We start from the raw sequence: 27,416 nt of genomic DNA, 5'->3' as shown, positions 1-27,416 counted from the left end.
AGTTTCAGTTTAAAAAGTAAAAACGATATACTTTAGAATCACAAAGTCCACTTTACATGATAACAGTATAATTACAACAAAAAGGAATGTTAAGACACCTTTGCACATGATCATTTAAGGATGCCTTCAAGAATGTATCTCTTGAACTGGATTCATAGCCGTTGGTGCCCTGGAAACCAGAAAGGTTCTGTAGAGTGAAGGAAAAATGTAAATACTTTTATGAAAGCTTTGTAGGAGACCCTGAAGTTATATTATAGGATGCAATTATAGGCTCTGAATTGGTACCTGCAAGTAACGTACTGCTCAGTAATAAAGAAAAGGTGCACCCCTTGACAAGTCTAAGAAATTTAATGCTAGTTCCTAGAGAAGACTTGGGCATTTACTTTATACAGGCCCATTTATTACCTCAAAAAGGATATAGTGAATCATCCGTCGGTATCAGGAAACTTTAAAAGGTTAAGTACCTTATGCATATCCTCTATTCAGCCTTTGCAGAAGGCCTGAGTATTGCCTTTTTTGTTCACCTTTTGTTGCCAACAACCTCTATAGTCTCTCTTGTTCATTTCCTATGAGAAGGGAGTTGAGGGTTTCATAGCAGGATGAGCCATCATAATGTCATTACCTTTCCTTTGAAAATTGCTTCTGAAATTACTGTAGGGTAAATGCCCTGGCTAAATGTGTATGTGTGTAAATAAGACAATTACATTGATTGTAGTGTATGACACAAAACTTCTGAGTCATCAAACATTGTTTATTGAAATCTCTGTATATTTTGTTTATTGAAATGTCTGTATGTTTTTCTTATTTTTTTTATGTAGATATCCAAGAGTAAATGGGGCAGTGATTGGAAACTCTTAACCGCTTTTCCCAAGGAAAAAAAATGTTGGAAGGTTTAGCAGCATGGGTGCTCAACACCTACCTAGGAAAATATGTTAACAATCTCAACACTGATCAGCTCTCCATAGCATTGCTTAAAGGTAAAAAGTGACTGCCTAATCTTGCATGCATAGGCTTTTCCAGTTTTGCCTTTGTCTTGATGAACTATTTTTGTTGCCTTTCTGTTGACTGCTTTTACAACAAACCATCCTCAGGAAAGATTACAGAAATACTTCACCTCAATCCTTCATCCTATTCTATTGAAACATATTCTGGAACACGTCTTTCATATCTGGTTGGTACTGGATGAGGAAGCAATAGTGCTGAAAACTCATAATGTAACACTTCAGAGAATGTTATGATGGTTTGTAGGTTGAAATGTTGGAGTATGGGTAATATATTGTTGGTAATGTACGTGACGTGCTGCATCAATAGAATGTTGTCCAACTTTCTTGTTATTCACTTGGTAATTAAATAGCCAATAATTACTGGTCAGAAACAGAGGAGGTGGGCAGTACTTCATAGGCGGTGTGGCTCAGACAGCTGAAAAGCTGTGAAAATTCTCAGCTTTAGCTGCTCTTATGTTTAACAGTTTTAATGTGTTTGTCCAAAATGAGTTTGTCATACTAGCATACAAGGGCAAAGACACTTTCTAACTACCTCTGCTTAATCCAAGGAGTCCATTTCTTTGATGTTCATCGTGTTTCACTGTTGCAGTCATTACTCTTGGGTTATCCTGCTGGCAGGCTACCTGCAGTCGGCCAGAATTCCAAAGTGTAGGTCTGGCGTCGGTTGCTGTCGCCTCCTCCCTGACGTCCATGCGCCAGGGGTATAAAAGATGCAACCGACGCCATTTTCTTCAGTCTTTCTTGCCACGCGGTGCTCGAAGCAAAAGCAGTTCGCAAGTACTGGTCGGCCGACTCCTGAGATTTTCACAGACGAATTTCAGATCCGAAGTCTTCATTAAAGCTTAGTACCCCGTTGGGGAAACTTTTTTCTTGCTCCAGACTGATGTCAGAAAAAGTTAACAATTGTATTTCTTGTGGGAAGCAAATACCTCATAAGGATTTTCATTCTTACTGTATTCCTTGCCTAAGCCCTGATCACAACGTTGCTAGCTGTCGGTTTTGTGCTAGATCCAACCAATGTATTGATTTTGCTTTTCATTACTTTGGCCGAAAATTCAATTATATAATGCCGTCGGAACAGCCGACGACTGGAGTTTCTAAAAAAATGCAAGGAAAAAGAGAAGGACAGGCATCCGAGATCCAAAACCGATGACGGAGCTTCCGCTAAGCCTGTCGCCGGTTCTCAGTGAGGCGCTTTCGCAGCCCCTGACATCCGCTACTTCAGAGCCACAGGCCGCTGACAACTCCCACGTGGAGCCAGCTAGGCCTCTGGATACTCAAGGTATTGGACACGCTGAAATCATTCCCTCAAATGGGTCCGGAGCCACTGAGCAGGCATCGGCTTCTGAGGGTGTTTTCAGACCTACACAGCTATATGTAAAGCCTACTTCAGCTTCTAAAGCAAAGACTAAAGCAGCTTCAAAGACAACAAAACAAGTACAGCATTCTCCAAGACAAACTTCCATGCCTAATAAACGGATGGTCAAAATGGCCAAAGACCTTATTACCTTGATCAGGGGTTCCCATCCCCCTCCTGATAAGAGGCCTAGGCAGGAGACAGACTATGACTCTTCAGATCAGGTTTCCATTTCCTCTGACTCCTCTTCTGTACAGGAATACTCTCTTCCTCCCTATGAGGCTTCTGATGCTGAAAAATCCATTCCTTCAGCCTCTCCTCCTGAGGATTATTCTTTTGGGGAAACCCTGCATACCATGAGGGAACACTTCCACTGGGAGAGCCAAGATTACTCAGAATCAAAGAAAAGGCTTAGAGATTTTCTTTTACTTCCTCAGCACAGACCTATTGCTATTCCCCCTGTGCTAGACATTGTAGAAGATGTATTTTCAGAGTCCGGCGTATCTCCAGACTCCTTACCTCCAGCTCCTGTTAAACCAGACAGATACTACAGGGTTCCAGATTCACATAAATTTCTTTATAAAAACCCTGCTGCTGACCCAAAAACTATTTCTCAGGGTCCCAAAGAGGTTAAGGCTGCTACTGCAAAAAACCCTATCCCTTCTGACAGGGATTCAGGGGCACTAGACAGACGGGGGGAAAAGGTTTACACTTCTGCTACTTTAGCTGTGAGGGCTTTAAATTGTCAATTTCATATGATTAAATATCAGCAATACTTAATGTCATTGTTAAAACAGAAAATGTTGGCCAATTCTGATTGTGCAGAAAATAAGGAAATGCAGGATTTATTGCATGCAACTGAACAAGTGGGAAAGCATACTTTGCAATGTGGTTTTGATTTTCTGGAGGCCTCCTGCAGGGCTGCAGTTGCGGGTTCTGTCATTAGGAGGCATGTTTGGTTAAAGGAACAAAATCTGCCTCATCATATTAAAGCAAAATTATTAGATGCTCCATTACAGCATGATACTTTATTTGGTGTTAAAGCAGAGGAGGTTTTGAAGAAAATGGAGGACAAAGCGAAATCTATGAAAACAGTAAAGGAATGTTTACAGGTTCAACCACCAAGATTTAGCAGGAACTGGCCCACAAAGAATTGGCCCTTTCCAGTGTCGGACAGGCCATGAAGAGGCAGATCCCAGGCCCAGGGCTCATACAGGCCTAAACAGTGGGGCACTTCTACCTCCAAAAGTGGAGAAGACAAAGCACAGCCATACAGGAAACAGTCCCAATGACTTGCCTCTGCCAGCACCAAGCACTTATCTTCTTGCAGCCCCCTTAGGGGGAAAACTAGCACTTTTCTTTCAAAATTGGCAAATGATCACCCAGGACAAATGGGTACTGAATATAGTGTCCCAGGGCTACAGGTTCCACTTTCACACCCTGCCAAAGGCAAGAGGTATGCCAAACCTGCCACACAATCAATGGGCAGAGGCACAAAAATAAGTTTTGTCCCTTATGAACATGAGGGCCATTCAGATAGTACCACAACAAGAGCAGGGACAAGGATTTTACTCAAGACTTTTCTTGGTACCCAGAAAGGACAAAGCCTGGAGACCAATACTGGACCTGTCTTTTCTAAACACATTTCTGGACGTTCCAAAATTCAAAATGTTAACTCTGCAGCAGCTTCTGCCCATGCTGGGCAAAAAGGCTTGGCTTGTAACTTTGGACCTAAAAGAGGCATACCTGCATATCCCAATCAGACAATCTTGCAGAAGATACCTCAGATTCATAGCTGGCTCAATGCACTACCAATTCTCTGCTCTGCCCTTTGGCTTATATACTGCGCCCAGAGTCTTCACAAAATGCCTGGCACCAGTAATTGTATTTTGCAGACAAAGAGGAATTCAAATATATCCTTACTTGGATGACTGCCTTATACAGGCAGAGAACAAGGACACTCTACTAAAGCGTCTGGCATTCGTAAAATGATTATTAATTTGACTAGGGTACACAGTAAATGAAAAGCAATCAAAACTAGTACCCTCTCAAGAGATAATATTCCTGGGTGCAAGCCTAAATACAATTGCCCAGATGGCTTATCTCACGCCAGACAAACAAAGGCAACTAACTTCTTACTTCAAAATGTTGGCAACAAAGACCCAGTTATCTGCAAGAAAAATTCTGCAGGCTTTGGGCTTCATGGCATCCTGCATTCTGCTAATTCCATATGTCAGACTGCATATGAGGAAACTTCAATGGTACCTAAAAAGTGTCTGGACTCAACATTGTCAAAGCCTGGAAGCATTAATTACCCTCATTCCTTGCCTGCAACAGGAGTTTTGATGGTGGGCACATGCATGTCGCCTCAACAAGGGACAGCCATTCACTCTACCCACAGCCAGGCAGTCAATAACAGCAGATGCATCAGATTATGCCTGGGGAGCACATATGGCAGGAAAATGTATTCAGGGCACATGGTCCACAAGCCAAATGCATCTACATATCAATCAAAAAGAGATGCTAGCTGTTCAGAATGCCCTGACAGCTTTCAAGGATCTACTCCATCCAGGACAATTACTGATAAGGACGGACAATACTACAGTCATGTGGTACATAAACAAGCAGGGAGGCACACATTCCTACCCCCTATGCAGACAAGCCATGACTTTGTGGGACACAGCATCAACTTATCAAGTACACCTGCAAGCACAATTCCTGCCAGGAAAGAACAGTACTCTGGCAGACGAACTAAGCAGAAACCTCACGGATCCCCACGAGTGGAAACTGGATCCACAAGTCTTCAGCATGATAACAAAGGAATGGGGATGCCCAGACATAGATCTATTTACCTCCCCTCACGACTGCCAACTGTAGAAATTCTGCACAAGGACTTGTCACAAGCAAGCATGGAAAGTGGATGCTCTGTCATTCAGCTGGAAAACTCTTAACAGTATATGCCTTTCCTCCTCTGCCTCTCCTCCCCAAGGTACTCCTAAAGGTCAGACAAGAGAAGCCAAGAATGATTCTTATTGCCCCAGACTGGCCACGCCAGCACTGGTACCCAATCCTAAAAAGCTTGTCTCAAGGTCCAGCCTGGACATCGCCTCTAATTCCTCACTTACTGACCCAGCGAATCAATCAGAATTTGCACAGCCAGCTCAGGACCCTAAATCTGGCAGCATGGCGGATAATGTAACCATTCAAAACACTCCTCTCTCTAAAGCAGTGATGGATGTTATTTTGGAGGCCAGGAGGCCCAGTACCGGAAAATCTTATGCAGAAAAATGGAAAATATTCTGTGCTTGGAACCAGGCACAAGGAATTGACACATTTGTTCCAAATATTCTCAGATTTTACAATACCTAACTGAGATGCTGGACAAGGGCATATCCTTTTCATCAATTAAAATTCATCAATTAAAATTCATGCCTCTGCCATTTCAGCTCATTACAATACGGAACCTCCTATTTTTTCCCATCCATTACTAAGGCAGTAGTACCTCAGAGGGGCCAAAAACATAAGACCTCCAAGGAGAGCCCCAATACCTGCATGGGACCTCAATTATGTCTTGGAAAAACTCACACTGTCGCCTTTTGAGCCAGCCAATACAGCTGATATAAAGTTTTTATCTTGGAAAACAGCTCAGCTCCTAGCAATAACCTCTGCAAGACGAGTTTCAGAGTTATGGGCACTCATGGCTGTGGAACCTTTCATCATTTTCCATCCAGACAGGGTTTCTCTAAGGGCAAACCCAACATTTATGCCTAAGGTAGTGTCCAGTGTGGCCCTTAACCAAACCATTCATTTGACTACCTTTTATCCAAACCCACAGGACAAGGATGAGAGACTTCTGCATTCCTTGGACATACACAGACAACTACGCTTCTACTTGGACAGAACTAAAGCTTTCAGAAAAACTGAGCAACTTTTAGTGGCATATGCTGCAGGATCTCAAGGAAAGCCTATCTTAAAACAGACTATTTCAAAATGTATAGGCCACTGCATTCGTTTCTGCTACTCACAACATGGCAAATCAGTGCCCAAGGGCATTAGGCCTCATTCTAGCAGGGCAGCAGCCACTTCAGCAGCCTTTCTCAGAGGAGTACCAACTAAAGACATTTTAGAGGCTGCAACTTGGAGTTCAGTGCACACTTTTACAAAGCACTACCATTTACCTCTCTACTCTAAATCCAGAGCAGGCTTCGCCACTGCAGTTCTGCAAGTCTTTATAGCCTCTCCTAATCCTATTTAGGCCCAGCCACCCATCCTCAGCTTTGGGGTTCAACCCAAGAATAATGACTGCAACAGTGAAACACGATGAACATAGTACAGTTGTGTACCTACCATAAATGTAGATGTTAGAGTGTATTCACTGTTGCAGTCCAGGTTACCCACCCACCATCCCTCTTTTCTTTGCTGGGACTTACCTATACTTCTCTATTTTATACAACCTATGTGGTGTATTTGCTTTTAGATGAAGGAAATGTTTATTTTACTGCATGCATAATTATTGGCATAATTTTTTAGCCTACCTTTATGGAGGCACCTGACATCTGGGGCAAGAAAAACTGAAGAAAATGGCGTCGGTTGCATCTTTTATACCCCTGGCGCACAGACGTCACGGAGGAGGCGACAGCAACCGACGCCGGACCTAGAGTTTGGAATTCTGGCCGACTGCGGGTAGCCTGCCAGTAGGATAACCCAAGAGCAATGACTGCAACAGTGAATACACTCGAACATCTACATTTATGGTAGGTACACAACTGTTTTTTTTTATTTACGTTTACTAGATAATACAGCAGTACTTTCATAGAAGTTTGGAAAGTGAAACCTTAGCACTGAGACAGATGTATGGCCATAGAAGTATGAAAAGTTAAAACTTGGGAGTTTCTCGGATGTGCCTGGCAGTGAGACTAGTATTAGCTCTCTCCTGTTTGTGTTAAATAGTGATACAGTGGTTCAGAGATTTTATTTGCTGATGTTAGTAGAGAGCAGTCTTGCATCAAGTGTCTACAAGTAGAGCTAGCACCTTCTGGCATTAGAGTTGACAGATATCAGCTTTTCAGCACTTGTTTGGGACTGCCACTATACCTATTCACTTTGGTGTGCTTAATCATATAAAAAGGCACCCCATTTGTTGTGCCTTCAGCTATATTCTTCTCCTTGCTGGAATTTGAGCTCAACCTGCATTTTTACTGAGGTTTGTACAGCAGCCTACAATTTGTCAGTATTTGGAAGAATGACTACTGCACGAGCAGACTACCTTCAGATTGGAACAGCATCAGTTTCTCTTAATGTGCAGTTCCCTTGCAAGCCTTTGGCTAGAAGGACTAGAACTCTGACCGAGGATATTTGAGGCCATCTGATATTAAGATACAGCAGGGTCACAGTGTAAACAGCTGTTATGTGAAAATGGCCTTTAATAGGTAGGTTGTCTGTCTGATTTTCAGTTATGGCTGCAGTGGTTAGTATCTGCAGTGAAAAAAAGACAACTTTGAGTCCTTGATTTTAGGTGTGCCAAACAGATGCATCTGGGGATGCAGTGAATTCCATTTACTAGTTTAAGGCAGCAGTTAATGTACCAAGCAGAGAAGACATTGAAGTCATATACATCACATTGTGTTATGTATGTGACTGTCTTGGGCAGGAGAGTTTGACTTCCACTTTTTCAGTTTCCTTGTTTGATATTTTTGTGCAGTACATTCCTTCATCTTGAAAAGGACAAAAAAGAAGTAAGCAGGCAGTTAATCTGTGTTTGACAGTCCAAATTTTTTAATAAAAATGTTTCTACTGTTGAAATAAAAGATTAGTACATAAAAAAAAATGTGAAGTCCCTTATCCTGCACTGCAGCGACAGATTCTTCTAGACCTAGAGCCTCTCCTTGTCTAGACAGATAGTTTCAGTAAATGAAACCTCAGTGTATGATTGGGTTCTGGTATTCCTTCAGACTTCACCATCTTTATTCTTCAGTAAAAAAGTGTCAACCATTGGATAGAAATTTCTGTCTATTTGTGGATGGGGAAGGGTGCAGTGGATGACGCACAATTCAGTCTGTATAAGCCTGTTCTTTAACTTGTTCTGAAAGTTTCAAGACCCTTCTTTCTAGAGCTGTCATCCTTTTGGAAGATGTGTTAAAAAGATCAAAGTTTTTATTCCAGATCATTTTTATTAAGCAAAAAACATCTTCATTAAATTATCATTTATGACATAGGCAATCATACATTTATATAAATGAAAACAAACCTATTGACATAATTGTAGTTGCAAACATTATACATTACTTATAGTCTATCCAGTCACTGTCAGACAAACAAATACATAGCTCATAGAAATCCTGCCTTCTTTTAAACCTTATTCCTCGTCTGTGTGTATTACTCCCACAATTTCCATTTTTTTCTTTGTAATTTGCTCCTACCCTTTTCTAAATATCCCATTTCCAGTTGTTTTATCTCTGTTACTATATTCACTACTTCTAGTAAAGTTGGTTTAGACTCTGATTTCCATTTTCTAGTAATTGCTTTTTTTTCGCAGCCACCATAATTAGATTCAGCAAGGCATTACTATGTGTAGGCAATTCAAATTCTGTATCATAGCTCCAAAAACATAATTTCCTTATTCGTACCAATTTGCCCAGCCAATATTTCTGTTATGGTAGTCTGCAGGGATTTTTTTTAGTCTGCCAACTCATTACACTCCCAGAAAATATGTTCCCAATTACCTCTTTCTTCCCCATCACACCTCCAACATTTGCTGTCTACCTGAGGAGAAATTCTATGGAGTCTGCTTGGAGAATAAAAATACCTATGCAAACACTTCCAAGCAAATCTAAATCTCTGTACTTTGTTGCGTATTTGGGAGACTTGCATATATCCTACATTGTTTATTTGTGAATTTCTTATCTAGTCTGTTCCCAATCCTTTCTAACCTCCTCCGATTTGATTCTTATAGCCATCATTCAGTATTTTATATGCTGTACTAATTATTCCTTTTTTAAGCAACAGCTGATCTTTTGCTTAGGATCGCCCTATTTTTCTGTTTGCCTATACTCTGATGTCAATCCTTGATCGAGAATACAGTGTCTAGCCTGCAGTTCAGATAAATTCTTGGCTTGTTCTCATTGTATTACCTTTCCCTCTGTAATTATTTCCTCCCAATACCTTGGTGTTTTTGCCAATTTTCTCCAGTAAATTCCAGCCCCTTCTTCCATATTGTCTGTATCCGTAATTGCAGTCATCCCTATTAGTAGAATCTCCTTTCTCCATTCCCTTGTTGGCTTAGTTCTTAGCATACTTTTTGCTACTTTATGAATATAATGTTCTGCATGGTTATTGCTATTCTCCTTAAAGATCTGCATACAAAATCCGAGTCTCTCCTTCTTTCTTGAGCCCCCCTCCTCAATTTCATCATCATCCCTTTCCACTTTGAATTATATAGGTTTCGGTTCTGCTTGTGCTATGTATAGGAGCCTTAACTGTGTAGCTTTGAAATACCCCTTCAAATTGGGTAATCCCAGTCCCCCCTGTTGTACTGGAGGAATCAGCTTATTCCACTTGACTCTTGCTGTCTTCCTTTCCCAGATAAAGTCCTATTGCTGTTTATTAATTGCTATCCACAACTTCTCCTCTGGTTGATAAAAATATGCCTGACCTGTGTATAAAACTAAAGGGTCTAAAAACATTTTAACTGCTTGTATCTTGCTATACGTAGCCATAAAGCAGAGCTTCCAATTTCTCAGTTTTTGTATTGTCTTTTGTATCCCATAAAGATTTGAAACTGTCTAAAAATGTTCTACAACACTAAAATGTCATTTTCTGGTTTTATCAGGTATCGAATGTCATCTGCAAATAGAGCAAACTTTTCTTGACTACCATACAAATTATATCCTTGAATTTTTAAGTCCCTTATTTTCTTTCCCAGTTGTTCTAAATATAATGCAAATAGCAAGGGGGTAAGAGGACACCTCTGCCTGGTTTCTGTGCTCAAACAGAAGTTATCACTGAGGAACCCATCCAGCTAATTTTCACCTCCAGTCCCTCATATATCTTCCTAATCAACCTTATAAGTTTACCAGGGAATGCAAATGCTTCCATTGCTTTGCTCATAAACTCCCAGCTTACTCTGTCAAATGCATTCTCTGCATCAAGCTCTTCCCTCTGGATCATTAATGTTGTCAAATGTTTGCCTCCCCTCCACAAAACCACATTAATCTGAATCTATCACCTTTGGCATCACCTTAACCATTCTTTTAGTTATTCTAGACATAAAGACTTAATAATCATGGTATAGGATCGAAATGGGCCTGTATGAAGTTGGATCTGATGGGTCCTGACCCTCTTTAGCTATTACAGCCACCACCACTTTCTTCTAGGATGTTGGTGCTTCTCCTCCTTATAAAATACTGTTAAACAAAACCTTCCAGATCTTCCCGTCCTAGTTTCCAAACTTCCATAGGAAAACCATCTATTCCTGAGACTTTCCTGTGGATTGGTTATACATCACCATTTTTATCTCGTCTCCTCCTATCCTGTTAGTAATTGAGCCTTATCTACCTCTAACCTTGGCATATTTAGTTATTCCATAAACATTTCCATTTGTACCGTTTCTTGATTTCCATATTTCTCTGTTTTTTACATACTTTCATAAAATTTTCATAATATTTCTAGTACCTCTATAGGATCTGCTATTATCTTCCTTGTTGTAGACTCCCTAAGCTTGGCGACAACCCTTTCTACTTTCTATTGCCTGAGTCTTGTGCTAAATATTTTGTGCTCTGGAGTCATTATCAAAAAAACAGTTGCTTAACAGCAGTCTTTCTAAACTCATACATATTATCGGGATAATCCCTTATTTTCTGTTTAGCATTCTGCATTTGCTCCTGTTCTTCTTCTGTAAGATTCTTCCTATTGTGCAATACTTTATCAGTCCTTCTAAATAGTTTTTGTTATTTCTTAACCATGTCTCTCTCTCTTTCATTTCCACCTTATTTTTTAACTTCACTTTAATTTTATCCTACTTCCTAGCTATATTTTCAGAAGAAATTTCTATGTTGTGTAACTTCTGAATAAGTTCCACTACCCATTCCTTAAATTCCTCTCTTTTCAGTGGCTAGGTGGTAAAGTGCCAGTGTCTCATTTTTATTTCATTACCTTGCATTTTTATTTTAGTTATTTTTGGTGTGTGAGCTGAAATAGTTATTTGATGCGTATCAGTACTTACAAAATATGGGGAACATGTGCATCTAATTGAATCTTGGGGAATAGTATGTAAATTCACTCCATACTCCTACTACTGAATTCACATCCTCCATGCCAAGTATTTTCATAAATTTCTTCAAAAATCTACACTCCTTTGTTATATTTTCCCTTCTGGGCCCTCCAGATACTGCAAATCAAATTCCAGTCTCCACCTATAAGTAATATTTCCTGCTGAAAGCTGATTATTTTTCCCAGAATTTTCTTAGCAGTTGTAGGTGGAATATAAATATATGCCAGAGTAATCATCTTCCCTTGCCAGTAGCCCCTTAGTACAACAAATCTACCATATTTTTATCCTCTTCTATCACTGTTGGAACTCCTCTTGCAATTAATATAAGTACTCCTCTTTTCCTTTGTCCCAGGTATTCCGCTGAAAAAAATATCCTGAAAACCTTTCTTTATCAATATTACATGTTTAGTTCCTTCCAAATGTGTCTTCTGTAGCATAGCTGTTAGCAGTCTACATTTTTAATATAGTTCACTACTCTCTTTTTTGTATACATCTGTGAAACCATTAATATTTAGAGATAATGTAGAAAGCCATTATGTTAAAACGTTATTATTCCCACCTTTTATGTGTAAATAACTTTTTTAAGTCTCTAATTCCAGCTTTTGTGTTACATGCATACATTGATGTTTGGCAGGTTGATCTTTTATACAGTTGTTTCTTGCCATATCCATTTGAGTCTAGGTCGCATCTTACAAAACTTTCTGTTATTGAAAGCCCTCGAACAAAAAAAAAACACCCTCAACACAGTCTTAAAACCTATTAACATAATACTAACCCACACAACTATGTACATTTTCAACTATTGAGGTTTTACCCTCCTGTTAGAAACAGATGTCCCAGACTGACAAATGGCACAATTGTCTTGCAAATGCAGAGCCCCTAGACAATAAACACAGTTGACGTGACTGTGACTGACATTTTTTGGCCACACTTTGGGCACTTTTTGAACCCAGATTTGGGATGTTTATCTTGATCAGCCGTAGCAGATACAGAAAAATATTTACTGTTAACACACAAAAGCTGCACTTAAACTTGGGTTAACTTAAAAGGAAGGTTATGCATGCTAAGACACATAGTACAGCCTGTGCTTCTATTAAGTGCTGCTTGGTTTTGTCTTAACTTTATTACTGTCCCAGATTGTTAGAATGTTTTCAGAAAACATTATTTGTTGGTCATTGAAAGAAATAAGTATACTGATGTGAAGTTGTTCTCTCTCGTTGTTCATTCTTTACTGATGGGTTCGGAGCCAATCCCTCGGCTCCAGTACGGCCAATTGCAAAGCTCAACGTCTTCAAATAGCTCGAGGCCAAGTCCCTATCCCATGATGCACCTGTGAATTACCTCAGATCTAGTTTGCCGCTGCAACAGATCTGAGATTCTGACATTAGCTCAGGCCAGATAAGCAAAATTGTTCTTTAAAAGCTTTTCTAAAAGTTTTCCGATAGGTAGTATAGTAGTTAGTTAGCATTGTTTATAAAGCTGTTCTGGCTTTAGTATGTTTTCCCTTCCCATTTACAATATATTTCTAGTTGGCCTCTTTAAGTCCTAGTTAGTAGTAATTCTTCTGGGTGTGGTCTGTCTAGCCTTCGAGTTTTACATAAGGTTTGTACAGTAAACCTTGTGGTATAGATAAGGTTATTTAGTGACATTTGTCTCTTTTTTCTTAGTTGTATTTTCTGAGATTGTGTGTGGTATACCTTGCCTTCTTAGGCTTAGTAGTGTTCGTATTAAATAAGGTTATTTTTTATTAGCAGCTATCTGTTTTTGTTGCAGTCTGCTTGTGTGGTATCGCTTCCTGTGTGTGTGTGTGTGTGTGTGTGTGTGTGTGTGTGTGTGTGTGTGTGTGTGTGTGTGTGTTTAGCCTGCTTTTATTAAGGCTTGCCTGTATTGCTATTGAGAAAATTTACGTTGTAGCTTTTTGTGTGTTAACAGTAAATATTTTTCTGTATCTGCTATGGCTGATCAAGATAAACATCCCAAATCTGGGTTCAAAAAGTGCCCAAAGTGTGGCCAAAAAATGTCAGTCACAGTCACGTCAACTGTGTTTATTGTCTAGGGGCTCTGCATTTGCAAGACAATTGTGCCATTTGTCATTCCTTCTCCTCTAGGGTCCTGCAGGAAAGGAAGAGGAAACTAATTGATAGAGGCTTGTTGAAGCCTTCTTTTCAGGAAGCTTTGCTTTGAGTGACCAGGATGGTTCCAGTTGGTCTTCAAAGTCTTCCAAGACTTCGGACTCAAAAAAATCGAAGAAGTCATCAACTTCGACTCCACTGCCTTTGGAGCCGACAGTCTTTTCCTTTCGGAGCCGGTCCCCAGTCTTGGAACTGGTCTCCGAAGCTCCGAAGAGACCTATCCTCCAGTCGGTACCACCTTCAGTGCGATGGTATCTATCTTCTATCAGCCTGTTGGATCTGGACTTGGATCATGTGGTACAGAAGCTGTTGTTGGCACCGGCATTAGCCAAAATGATTTCGGCTTCGACCAAAATGGCTTCGGAGCTGAATACCATTGCATCAACTATTACTATTCCTCCTCCGAGCCATGCTGGTCCTTCAGAGCTGGAGGAGGCAGACCTGATGTTAGTGGAACTGTCTGAGTCGACGCCTGCTCCAGTGTCTTCAGCTCCGTGTACTCTGACATCCTCGGTGCCTATTGAGGACTCTAGGGGCTGACACTCTCTGGTCGGGCCCGGGGAGGACAGTCAGACCAATTTCTCTGTTCCGACTTTGCCTCTCAGGGCCTCGGCTTGGATGAGCTCGGCTCCTACCTCGTGCTCTGAGCCCACTGTCCCGGTGCCGGGGGGGGGGGTCGACTCTTTCCTCGGATCCGTTGGCTCCCTAACATTGGAGCGGAGGTGCGTTTGATGCCACGAGGAGAGTCCTGTCTCCCAGGACATCCTTGACCTTGGGTCTCCCCTCCTCCTCCCCAAAAGTGCCTGTGTCTGCTTTTGCATCACACATTCTTACCAAGCGTAGAGACCCAGATCCACCGGAAGTCCCAATGGGTGGCCCCTGCTCTTCCGAGACCTCACCAGAGGCCCCCGCTGATGAGGTTCTCAGGAAGAGATTGTGCAAGAGGAAGCACCTAGACTCTCCACAGGAGTCTCTCACATTGGATACTGACTTAGATGAGTCAGAGGGGTTCCCGTGATGCTCCTCTGAGGATATCTCATTCGCTGAGATACTTGAGATCCTTAGGCATAGGGGTGACTGGCAGTCCAAAGACCCTACTGAGGATGAGTCAGTTCTCTTGAAGGCTTTCGGGTCTCAGCCCTCCACCTCTTGGGCGACTCAGCCCTTCGATGAGTTGATGCAGCTGATCTCATGAAGGGCGTGGGAGTCTTCGGATACTATGGACCCTGTCCCTTGGAGGCCTGATAAGTTTATTTCTGCCCCCTGGCCAAAACATATTTAACTAAAGGTGTTCCGGTTGATGTCATGGTGATGGCGACCACCAAGAAGGAAATGTCTGAGACTTCCTTGTGTATCCATCCTCCTAATAGAAATTGTAGGATTATGGCTAGATATGGGAAGCACATGTACAGTTCAGCGACCTTTGCTGTCCTTTCACTGAACTATTTAACCCATTTCACTAAATTGCAGAGAGATCTCCTTGAGTTGGGAGATACTCTTCAGGGTACAGTAGCTGCAGGAGCCTCCAACAAAGTTGCTGCTCAGCTTGCTACCCTTAATTCTATTGTCATCTCATCCATGCGTCTCATATCCTATGCAGCTGATGGAACGAGTAGGGCAACGGGTACAGGAATTGTTCTTAGGAGACATTCCTGGATGCGCTTGTGTTCCTTCGCAGAGCCCTTCAAGTCATCCGTCGTGAACACTCCCTTTGATGGCTCGTCGCTTTTGGGGCCTAAAGTGAAAGAAACCTTAACCAGATGTGAACAGGACAGAAAGACTCTGTCTGTCGTAGGGGTCTGTTTTTCCACCCCTACCCGACCCTATCCCAAAGGTCAACAGGGAGGAAAAATGTGGTTCCGAAAAGCCCAAGGAGCCTTTCAACACACACATGGTGAACCCCCCTCCCGAGACAGAGGAGGAGGTAATAATGGAAGGCACCACCCTCGCGGCAGAGGGGGTCCACAACACCACGGTGACAGATCACTTCTCTGGGAAGCCCTACCGGCACTCCTGAGAGGAGGCCCGACTGTCCTTCTCTGGAGGCAGTCGGGGGTTGCTTGTCTTTGTACCCAGATGCCTGGCTCAAAATAAAAGACAGCTGGGTACAAAGTATCATTTCCAGAGGATATTTATTTCCTTTCGCCACACCCCCTCCAATCGTAAGAAAAATCCCAGACATTCCTTCCAGTTACAGGGAACAGGCAACTATAGAGGTCTAAACATTGCTAACAAAAAGAGTCATCCAGCCAGTCCCAGCAGACCAAACAGGGTCTGGAACTTACTCAAGATTCTTTTTGGATCCAAAGAAGACGGGATAGGGAGACGCATATTGGACCTCGGCAGACTGAACCAATGAGTAAAGAAAGAGAAGTTTTGGGTGGTCACGCTTCAGTCTATACTTCCCTTTTTTAGGGATAGACAATTGGAAGTGCTCGATAGATTTCAAGGATGTGTACTACCCATAAAAATGGCCAGACCATATAGGGATCACGTGCGCTTCTGGCTGGGAGCCAAGCACTACCAGTTTCGAGCCCTGCCCTTTGGTCTCACTACAGCCCCCAGAGTGTTCACCAAATGCATGACAGTGGTCACTGCTTACCTGAGGCATCTAGGGTTCCAGGTGTTTCCGTACCTAGACAATTGGCTCCTTACCGCCACCACCAGGCATCAACTCATTCAGGCCAGCGAGGTCACTCTGTCACTCTGCAGTCATCTTGGCATTACAATCAACTCAGAAAAATTTGCCTTGTCGCCACACAACATATCATTTTTATCGGGGCAGAGTTAGACACCACCACCACCACTCTAAGACTTCCATTGGAATGAGTCGTTCTAATTCATCAACATGTCAGCATCCTGTTATCAAAACACAAAGCACCAGCATCAGAAGTTCTGAAAGTATTAGGTATGATGACAGCAGCAATTCTAGCCATACCACTTGCTCGGATGCACATCCGTGTTCTTCAGTGGCTGTTGTTCACTCAGTGGTCTTACCAGGAGCTACCCATGGATAACAATATACCGATTACAAAGTCTTGCAAGAAGGACTTGCAGTGGTGGTTGACCTCACTCCATGTCACAATAGGACTCTGTTTCTCTGGGCACAGTTGCAATTCAGACAACATGTCTGTGGTCTGGTATTTGAACAAATAAGGAGGAACCGGGTCTTACCCCCTTTGTCGAGAGGCTCTCAGAGTTTGGCAGTGGGCTGTTTCCACCCAGCACTTTCTGTTGGCAACGCACATCCCGGGGAGATCCAGTGTGATAGCAGACAAACTGAGCAGGGCATTCTTGTTGCCCCACGAGTGGTCCCTCAAGAAAGAAGTTGCGGACAGGATTTTCCACAGATGGGGCCAGCCTTGCTGCATCCTTTTTGCCAGTCACATGAACACAAAATGCAGAAGCTACTTTGCCCTGATTCCCCCTCCGAGGGAAGCCCCAAGGGATGCACTCGTACACGATTGGCCTTCCGGGTCTCCTCTATGCATTTCCACCAATCCCATTGATACCCAAATTTCTACAGAAAGCAAAATCCCTGGGAAGGACCATTATACTTATAGCCCCTCACTGGTCTCGTCAGATTTGATTGTCCTTCCTTCGACTTCATCTGGTGGAGGATCCTTGGATCCTGGTCTCGGTGCCAGACCTTCTGACACATCCATCAGGGGATCTTCATCCTTCTTTGCAGTCCCTGAAGCTAACAGCTTGGCTGCTCCAGTTCCCATCATAGCCAGATTCCATAATCTTTCCAGTGAGACAAAACAGATCCTTTTGCCCTCTCATAAATCTTCTGCCAGAAAGCTTTATCTGAGCAAATGGAAGAAATTCTCTATATGGGTCTCCAAAAGTAATATTGATCCTTACCAAGCTCCTATAGCTTCCACATAGAATTCTTGACCATGATTTTCAATAAAGGAGCTGCAGCAGCAACAGTTCGGGTTCATTTGGCTGCTATCTCTGATTTTCATCTTTGATTTGAAGGTTTGAATATCATGTCTCACAAGTTATCCAAAGTATTTCTTAAAGGGACTTTTCATATTAGGCCACCTGTGAATTCTCCCTATTCCCCATGGAATCTAAATTTTATGCTCTCACACATAATTCTTCTGCCATTTGAACCAGCTTCACCTTGTGAGCTCAAATTTTTGTCCTGGAAGACCATTTTTCTGGTAGCTATCACTTCTGCTCGCAGAGTATCAGAGCTTCAGGCTTTATCCATCAAGCCTCCCTATTTGATATTTCATGCTGACAGAGTTTCACTTAGAACAAATCCCTCATTCTTGCCCAAAGTTTGCACCAAATCTCAACCAAGTTATTGATTTGCCAGTTTTCTTCCCCAGTCATTCTAACAAGTTAAGAGATATGCTGCGCAAACTTGATGTTGACAGCTCAGATTTTATTTGGATAGAACAAAAGATTTCAGGAAATCAGACTAGCTTTTTGTCTCATTCTCAGACTCCAGAAAAGGGAGACCAGTGGCTTAAACAACACTGTCTAAATGGTTATCTGATAATATCACTTTGGCCTATTCAGCTGCAAATATGCCTTTACAACATAAGATTAAAGCTCACTCAACCAGAGCAGTTTCTACATCATCTGTCAGACTTTCCATTGACAACATCTGTGCAGCATTCACTTGGTCAAAACCTCACACGTTTATCACGTATTACAAAGTTGACAAGGCCTCCAGGGACAGGGCTTCCCTTGGATCCACGGCCCTGAGAAATATACTCTCGTGAGCCACCCAAAGTTGATGGTGCTTGGGACTCTACCCATCGGTAAAGAATGAACAGCGAGATAGAACAACTTCACATAAAGAAGTTATGTGCTTAACATAACGTTCCATATGAGTTGTTCATCTTGCCTTCATTCTTACATCTCTCCCTTCTTCCCCCTCCTGGGCTGATAGATGACCGAGATGCTGGATCCATCCTGGTTACTCAAACCTTCTCTTCCTTTTCTCTAGGAATATAACAATGACATATGGTATTAGTATACGCAGCAAACAAGATCTGAGGTAATTCACAGGTGCATCATGGGATAGGAACTTGGCCTCGAGCTATTTTAAGACCTCGAGCTTTGCAATTGGCCCTATTGGAGCCGAGGGATCGGCTCCGAACCCATCAGTAAAGAATGAAGGCGAGATGAACAACTCACATGGAACATTATGGTAAGTACATAACTTCTTTTATTTATTGCTCTTTGTTAGATTGGCTCGATGGACACATGAAAACCAGATACAGAGTTGCTTCTTCAAGGACTCATTTGTTTGATAGACAGTGTTCTTTTTTTATTTGCTTTCTCTTAAAAACTGTTACTAGATCAAGCCAAGGGCTCTAAAGCTGGAGCTTGCACTGCTTTTTGCTGAACAGCTACAGAATTCTTCCCAGTGTTTTTTCCTCCCCTTTTGAGAGCGATTTTCTTTCAGGTTCCCTGTATTTCTTTTTTCCTGGCATCCAGGCAGTGCACATACTAGTCAGTTATTGGAATTTACCCAAAAATATGAGTTTATTGGTCACCTCTTCTGAGTTTCTGTTTTCACAGTGGGAGAGCTGAAATTAAGCTATTACTCAGTGTGCAGGCATCTTGAAAGCCTCTATCCCAGATCATTTCTTATTTCAGATAAAATAACTAGTGAAAGCTAACATTGTATCTCTTCACTTCAACAGACATTTCAGTATGAGAAGAATTTCAGGAGGATAAAGCTTCAGTCCTTGATTCCCCATTTGTCCCAGGAGATATGGATGGTTACAATAGAGCTGAAAGATATCTTTTAATACATTCTGATTCTCAAACCTCTTCAAAAGGAGGCTACAAGCAGAACACAGCATGTTCAGTTTGTAATCTTTGTATTTGGTCTAGCATCTGTCCCCAGGGTCTTAGCCAAGTTCTTGGCACTGGCTACACACCCCTCAGATGTAGCTGCATCCATACTTAGCTTTACATAAACAACTGCTTCACCCTTGTATTGTCATAAGATCAATTGTTGACATGTATTGCGGTTTTTCTTACCCATTCTTGGTGGTAGTGGCAATCCGCAATAAGAAGCAGATCATTGTCTATCCAGAAGAAATTATCTGTAGGAGTCTTCATGAATTCTTTAAAAGAAAAATATTTTTTTTTCTCAGGACAGGGAACAGAAGATGGTGATCTTCTCTGATGACTAGTTTGTTTCTCAGCATCCTGCATCACATGTCCTCAGGCTTAATGACACTGCAAAATGTCAAGTTTTGCAACTGCGGAAAATTCATTTTTGTTTGAGACATGTTTTCAGGTTATATATTGTAGTACTGTGTGTCTGGCTATATGATGTAAAGGAATAAAACCTTGACTGAGTCCTAGACAACCTGCTTGGTGTAGCAGCTTGGGTGCTAGAATAGCTGGGCAGGGGAGGTGGTATTGAATGGCTTATACTGGCTTTCCCATATCTGGAGAGATAATTTTGGTAGGCTGATTACCACCTAGAAAGTAGAAGCTTGTTCAGCAACAGAAACCGATAATACTGGTGATATGAACTTGTCGATGCTAGGCCAGTGATGGCTGCCTTTAGTGCTAATGCCTGAGAACACTTGCATACATGGGGAAGGTATAGGTTGCCCAGTGGTAATGTGGGTGCTTATATAAACTACCTTTGGTGGCGCAGGACTTAAAAAAAAAAAAAATGCCCCCATAACCAATTCTGTGGATGATATCGAGTGCAGAGTGAGAGGAAAATGCCCCCATAACCAATTCTGTGGATGATATTGGGTGCAGAGTGAGAGGTGCTGCTGTGTACCCAGCACAAGGACAAATAGAGTCTATACAGAAACATGGGTGGCCCGAGTCTGTCCTTTCCTCAGCAGCAGATGGGTGAATGGACATTGGCAATGGCATATAGTGGATATAAAAAGTGTACACACCCCTGTGTTTTTGTGATATAAAAATATGAAACCACAATAAATCATTTCAAAACTTTTCCCACCTTTAATGTGACCTATAACCTGTACAATTCAATTGAAAAATAAACAAATCTGTTAGAGGAAAAATATAAAAAAATAAAAAATGTACAATAAGCTGGTTGCATAAGTATGCACACCCTGAAACTAATACTTTGTTGAAGCACCTTTTGATTTAATTAAACCATGCAGTCTTCTTGGGTACACACCTGCCATCAATTAAAGAGATTCTGATTAACCCCAAATAAAGTTCAGCTGTCCTAGTAGAATCTCCCTGATGTTGCCAGCTACAGCAAAAGCCATGGTTCACAGAGAGCTTACAAAGCATCAAAGGGATCTCATTGTTGAAAGGTATCCGTCAAGAGAAGGGTACAAAAAAATTTCCACAGCATTGGATATACCATGGAACATAGTGAAGACAGTCATCAAAAAGTGGAGAAAGTATGGGACATCAGTGACGTTGCAAAGAACTAGATGTCCCTCCAAAATTGATGAAAAGATAAGATGAAAACTGGTCAGGGAGGCTGCCAAGAGACATACAGCAACACTGAAGGAGCTGCAGGAATTTCTGACGAGTACCGGTTGTGTACTACATGTGACAACAATCTCCCATATTCTCCATATGTCTGGACTATGGGGTAGGGTTGCAAGTCAAAAGCCTTTTCTTACACAGAAAAACATCCAGGCCTGACTAAAATTTGCAAAACAATACATCAAGTCTCCCAAAAGCTTGTGGGGAAAATGTGTTATGGTCTGATGAGACCAAGGTTGACATTTTTGACCACAATATCAAAAGGTAACGTTTGGCACAAAAACAACACTTGCATCACCACAAGAACACCATCCCCACGGTGAAGCATTGTGGTGGCAGTATCATTCTCTGGGGTTGCTTTTCTTCAGCTGGAACTGGGGCCAAGGTTGACGTTTTTGGCCACAATATCAAAAGGTAAAGTTTGGCACAAAAACAACACTTTGCATCACCACAAGAACACCATCCCCACGGTGAAGCATTTTGGTGGCAGTATCATTCTTTGGGGTTGCTTTTCTTCAGCTGGAACTGGGGCCAAGGTTGACATTTTTGGCCACAATATCAAAAGGTAACGTTTGGCACAAAAACAACACTTTGCATCACCACAAGAACACCACCCCCATGGTGAAGCATTGTGGTGGCAGTATCATTCTATGGGGTTGCTTTTCTTCAGCTGGAACTGGGGCTTTAGTCAAGGTGGAAAGAATTATGAACATTTCAAAATACTAGTCACTTTTGGCCCAAAACCTTCAGACGTCTTCTAGAAGTCTGAAGATGAAGAGGAATTTCACCTTTCAACACGACAATGACCCCAAGCATCCATCCAAATCAATAGAAGAATGGCTTCACTAGAAGAAAATTAATGTTTTGGAATGGCCCAGCCAGATCTCAGACCTAAATCCAATAGAAAATCTGTGGGGTTACCTGAAGAGGGCTGTGCACAAGAAATGCCCTTACAGTCTGACAAATTTGGAGTGCTTTTGCAAGGAAGAGTATGTAAATATTATCAAATCAAAATGTGCCATGCTGATAGACCCAAGAAGACTGAATGTTTTAATTAAATCAAAAGGTGCTTCAACAAATTATTATTTTAAGGGTGTGCACACTTATGAAACCAGCTTATTGTACTTTTTTATTTTTTATATTTTTCCCCTAACAAATTTGTTTGTTTTTCAACTGAATTGTAGAGGTTATAGGTTACATTAAAGGTGGGAAAATTTTTGAAGTGATTTATTGTGGTGTCATTTTTTTATATCACAAAAACCTGGCATTTTAACAGGGGTGTGTAAATTTTTATATCCACTGTAGATTCCTCCATGGCTGTCTAGATGACAGTCCCCTACAGTCGTTCATTGCTCAATGTAGGTAGGTCTTCCTGCATGAAGAAAGAATTAATTCATTATCTCTGGAAGGAAGGGTTGATGATAGACAGACATGGAGGGGAAAAAGCATATGGGTTAAATTAAAGTACAAGGAGATCCTTATTGTTTTGTGGCAAACTGTGGAAGTCCGGAATGGTGAGAGATCTGGCCTGCAGATGGGCTGAAGGAAGTTGTGACATTAGTGAAAGTGCTGTGAAAAAAATTAGCATGCATCTAGGAGCTTGCACAGTGGTTGTTAGTGACAAGAAGCTGAAAAGTAAATTTGAAATGCAAAATAGAGTTTGGAGTGAAGTGAGTGTAGACAATGAAAAGGAGAAACAGGAGTGGACAAGTGAAAAAGCATAAAACATTAATACTTTATTTGCTGGGAGAGGAATGTGAAAAGCTCTTGATGAGGTACCTCGCAGTTATGGCTAAAAGAAATGCAAAACCAGTTACTTAGAGACTGAGGGTGGTATTCACATATGTCAGTATTCTGTGGAGCACGGCTGGTACACAGTAACTTTATGTGCTATGCCTGTGCCTGTTCAGAAAGATCAATGTTTTGTCCCATTATGTAAGGCTGGTGCACCATGCATAGAGTACATACGTAAATCATCCCCTTCGTGTTTATATTCAGTTCAGAGATCCAGTACCATAAGAATGCTGGTTGTCCCCCATGGGATTGGCCTATGAGGCATCGGTCATGTACCTACCAGTGGTGTTCCCAAGCAAAGTTATCCTCTTTTGATGAGCAGCATTTAAAAAAACAAATCCAATACATGGAAGGAAAATCCAAAATCCCTTCTGGCAAGAGGTTTCCTACTGTGCGGGCAAACCTGCCGTAATCACACACTGTTTTGTCCTGCCTCTGGACAGTGATGTTGGTGAGCTCCCATCAGTGGCACCTTGTGCAACACCAGATCCCCTCATTACCATAATATGGAAATGACCCCTGGTTCACCTCAGTTCCTATTAATTTTATTTTTTTATGAATTTTAAGCATTATGCTAAACCACATTGTATTGCTGTAAGGCAGGTACTTCCCTTACCAAGATGCTGCATACACATAAGGCCAGCCGTACCTCACTGCATTGCATTGCTTTACTGTGTAGTACTGTCATGCTAAACAGTGCTCCCTTCCAGCCTGAACACAAGTATGCCTATTATGCACTGGGGTACTAGGCACTCCTGTTCATCATTCATTAAAAGAGAAGGCCTGTTCTGTGCCCCTTTGACTAGAGCAGTTTGTGTCTGCTCAGTACTGTAGTATCCTGTGGTATAGTTACCATAATGTGCAAGATGCTGACATGCATCTGCACACCGTATTAATGAATGCCCTGGTGAATGTGACTGTTGCTTAAAATAAATTAAAAAAAAAAATTTGCTGAAGTAAGGAAGGACATTGTTAAAGCTGGATATAAAAAAGGTTTTGAGATTCTTGACTGATAGACAATTTGTGCTGAAAGTGCTAGTGATGCAAATTCTAAGATTAATCTACAGGTAAGTGAACTTTCACATTTATAGCTGTACTGGGAGGGGGTTACCTGTGATACAGCCTTTAAAATATCTTTTTATTATAAAAGCTTTGCAAGGAAAAAGACAGTCCTGTGCTACATTGCTTAGCAGCATATCTAGTATTCAGCAGATTGTTGAAAATAGTGGCATTATTATTATTATTATTATTATTATTATTATGTAATGACAGAGCTGTTGTGCACAATCCTAATATTTTGCCTAAACAGCAAAGGTGTTGTCATGGTTGAGTTTGAGCCCATTTATAAATGAGTTTGGCATATGTTAACGTAGTTGGAGAATAAATGATAAACAGTGGAAAGATGATGAATATTAAGCAATTTCTGTGGTCTTTTTTTTTTTTTAATTGGGAAAGACTGTTAGTGGGCAGCCAAGGTAGTGTAACAGTTTTAGTAGGTATAAGACTTTAAGTTATGACAGTACAGTTATAAAATAGGTTTGTTACCTGAAATTGTATAAACAATATATTATGTAGGTGTTTTAGGGAAAGAGGACATTAGTGTAAAAATTGTGACATAAGAACAAGGAAAATAATTGAATATTGTAGTAAAGTTAAGTATACAATGATAAATTGTTAAGTATACAATGATAAATTGAGAATAAAAAGAAACAATATTGAAGAGATTGAGTAAAGAAAAAAAGTTAAAATGAATTGCAAGAAAAATGTGTAGGACTGTTTCCAGGTTCAGCCCAGGAACAACAACAAATTGATGCAAGTTGATTGATTTTGCAGCACTTTCATAGAGCTCTGAAATAGTGACAGAAAAGTAGCAAAACAAATTTCACCAAACCTCAGAGGCTTTTTTTTTTTTTGCAGGTGAGCAAGCCCCCATAGATCTACTGTGAGATCACATAACAGTGAAGAAAAAAATGAAAACTCCTCTGACAAAACTTGTTTTTCCCCTTTTCCATAGATTGTACAGCACTCAAGGAAAGTGCTGTAGAGCAAACAAAAGGGATCCCAAAAAATATATAGTGAAAATATATAGTGAAAATATATGCAACTAAAAATACAGTAAACTCTCAAGTTAACCAGCACCCATGGGGATTGGTAGATGCTGGATAACTGTAGATGTTATGTGATCCTATCTCGCCTACATTCTGAATGATGGGTTCGGAGCCGATCCCTCGGCTCCGACTCGGCACGCTTATGCCAAAGAGCGAAGTCTCTTACTGGCTGAGCTTACCATATCCCAGGATGCACCACTACCAGTCCCCCAGATCTCGTTTGCCGCTAACAAGTGAAGACGTGGTCTCGAGCTGGCTGAGTTAAGTAGTGATTATTTCACTAGTTTTTCTGTCAGGTTTTTCTTCTTTTTCTACAAAAAGCTGTTTTAACAGCTATTCTTGTGTTTTGAGTGTGTTTGACAAAATTCACTTGGTGAATTCTTGTGTTGTGAGTGACTAGGAGTACCTCTTGTCAGGAAAGGCCTTTCCCGGTCTTTTTGTTTGTAGGTGACTTCGGTTCTGTTTTGAATCATTTACTTTTCTCTTCTTAAATAAGAACTAACGGAGAGAAATTATTATATTACAGAGTTTGTGCTGTGTTTGACTAACTCAGAGTATTGCGAGTGATAACTGTAAGCCTACTCTAGGTGTATTACCAGTGTTCTTCAGTTACTTTGAAAATTTCTATAATGTCTCAGAATCCCAGGCCTTCGGGCTTCAAGAAATGTGTAAAATGTAGCTTCAAAATGTCCATCACGGACGATCACTCGCTATGTGTGTATTGCTTAGGGGCAAAGCATTTACAGGAATCATGTAGTGTATGTCACGCTTTTTCCTCAAGGGTCCTCCAGGAGAGGAAAAATAAATTAATTCTTAAGGGATTAATTAAACCTTCTTTCGAAGAAGCTTTGGCATCCTCTCCTTCTCCGGCCAAAAAGAAAAGGGCGTCGGCTCCGACCAGTCCGTCGGATCCGATCGCTAAGAAACAAAGGCAGGCCTCTCCAAGGACTTCGGAGCCGAGGTCGGAACGGTCTGCCTCTATGCCACCAGTATCGACTCCTCTGGCTTCGGAGCCGATAGCTGGGGCATCGAGAGGCGGGTCATCTTCGTCGGCTCCACTGCTCTCGGAGCCGACAAAGGTTGCCCGCTCAGACACTTCCTCCTCGGCGCCGAAATCCACCTCGGCACCGATGGAAACTGGTGTGTGTATTCCCTCGGCGCCGATACTCATCGAGTCGCCTCGGAGCCGGTCCCCTAGCCCTTTGGGGCCGTTGGAGAGGCCTTCTCGGACCCGTTCTGTTTCCTCTCGGTCTTCGAGGATGTCAGATTCTGATATAGACAGGGTGCTCCAAAGACTGTTCCAGTCCCCAGTCTTCCAAAAATTTGTTTCGGTTCCGACCCAGTTGGCTTCGGAGCCGATGACCTTGGCCCACCCCATTGCCATTCCTCCTCCGACTGCTTCGGCTCCGTCGGAGCAGGTGCTGTTGGAGCCGATGGAGATCTCAGGGTCGGCTCCGACCCTTACTCCAACCCGGGCCTTCGGGTCCGAGTTTGGTACGCGGACGTCTTCGGCTGGACCCGGGGGTGATGTTTCGGGACCTATGCTTTCGGTTCCGAGCCTCCCCCTCGGTGCTTCGGCTGCGGGTCTTCCGTCGACTATCACGGCTCCGGGGACCGGACACTCCCAGGATTCTGGGGGTCCGGCTTTCAGAGCCATGAGGAGTGCCTTGGCCAAGTCCTCTTCGGCCATCTCCCCGGCTTTACCGGCACCTTCCCTAGGCGTGGAGACTGGGTCTTTGGCAGTTCCCTGTCCGTAGTCAGCGGAGCCCGGGGCCTGAGGTTACCCCAGTGGGGTTCCCCTCCTCCTGAGGGTTCTTCTGAGCTGTCTTCGGAGGAACCTCCAAGGAAGAGATCATGCAAGAGGAAGCACGTGGACTTCCCCGAGTCTATTACTTCAGACACTGATCTGGATGATGCAGAGGGGTCCCCGAAGTCGTCCTCGGATGATGTCTCCTTTGCAGACATCTTAGAGATCCTCAAACAACGAGGCGGCTGGATATCCAACCCCCCCTCTACTGACGAGTCAGTGCTCCTCAAGGCCTTTGGGGCTCAGCCCTCCGCCCCCTGGGTGTCTCCGCCTCTTGACGAGCTTCTGGATTTAGTTTGTCGAAGGGCGTGGGAACATCCAGATACCGTGGAACCAGTCCCTTCTCATCCAAATAAATTTTTGTCTGCTCCCCCCGAGAAGGAGTTCCTCACTAAAGGCGTGGCTGTAGATGCCATGGTGGTGGCATCTGCTACACAACAGGACGTGGCAGAGGCTTCAACGTCCATCCATCCTCC

General features: G+C 42.2%; 1 protein-coding gene across 1 annotated transcript in view; it reads left to right on the top strand.

The window, feature by feature from the left end:
* VPS13D (vacuolar protein sorting 13 homolog D) overlaps window positions 1–27,416 on the top strand; it is a 3,321,573-nt gene that overhangs the window by 63,929 nt on the left and 3,230,228 nt on the right. Inside the window, exon 2 of the mRNA XM_044060428.1 lies at window positions 819–977. Coding sequence (XP_043916363.1) covers window positions 881–977 — 97 coding nt within the window. The 5' untranslated portion in view covers window positions 819–880. The remainder of the gene's footprint in view (window positions 1–818; window positions 978–27,416) is intronic.

The sequence above is a fragment of the Protopterus annectens genome, chromosome 2.part0 (genome assembly GCF_019279795.1).
Source record: "Protopterus annectens isolate FY-2018-M chromosome 2.part0, PAN1.0, whole genome shotgun sequence".
In the NCBI taxonomy this organism is placed as follows: Eukaryota; Metazoa; Chordata; order Ceratodontiformes; family Protopteridae; genus Protopterus; species Protopterus annectens.
The sequence above is the reverse complement of the archived record's forward strand: the minus strand, read 5'-3'. Positions and strand labels throughout refer to the sequence as shown.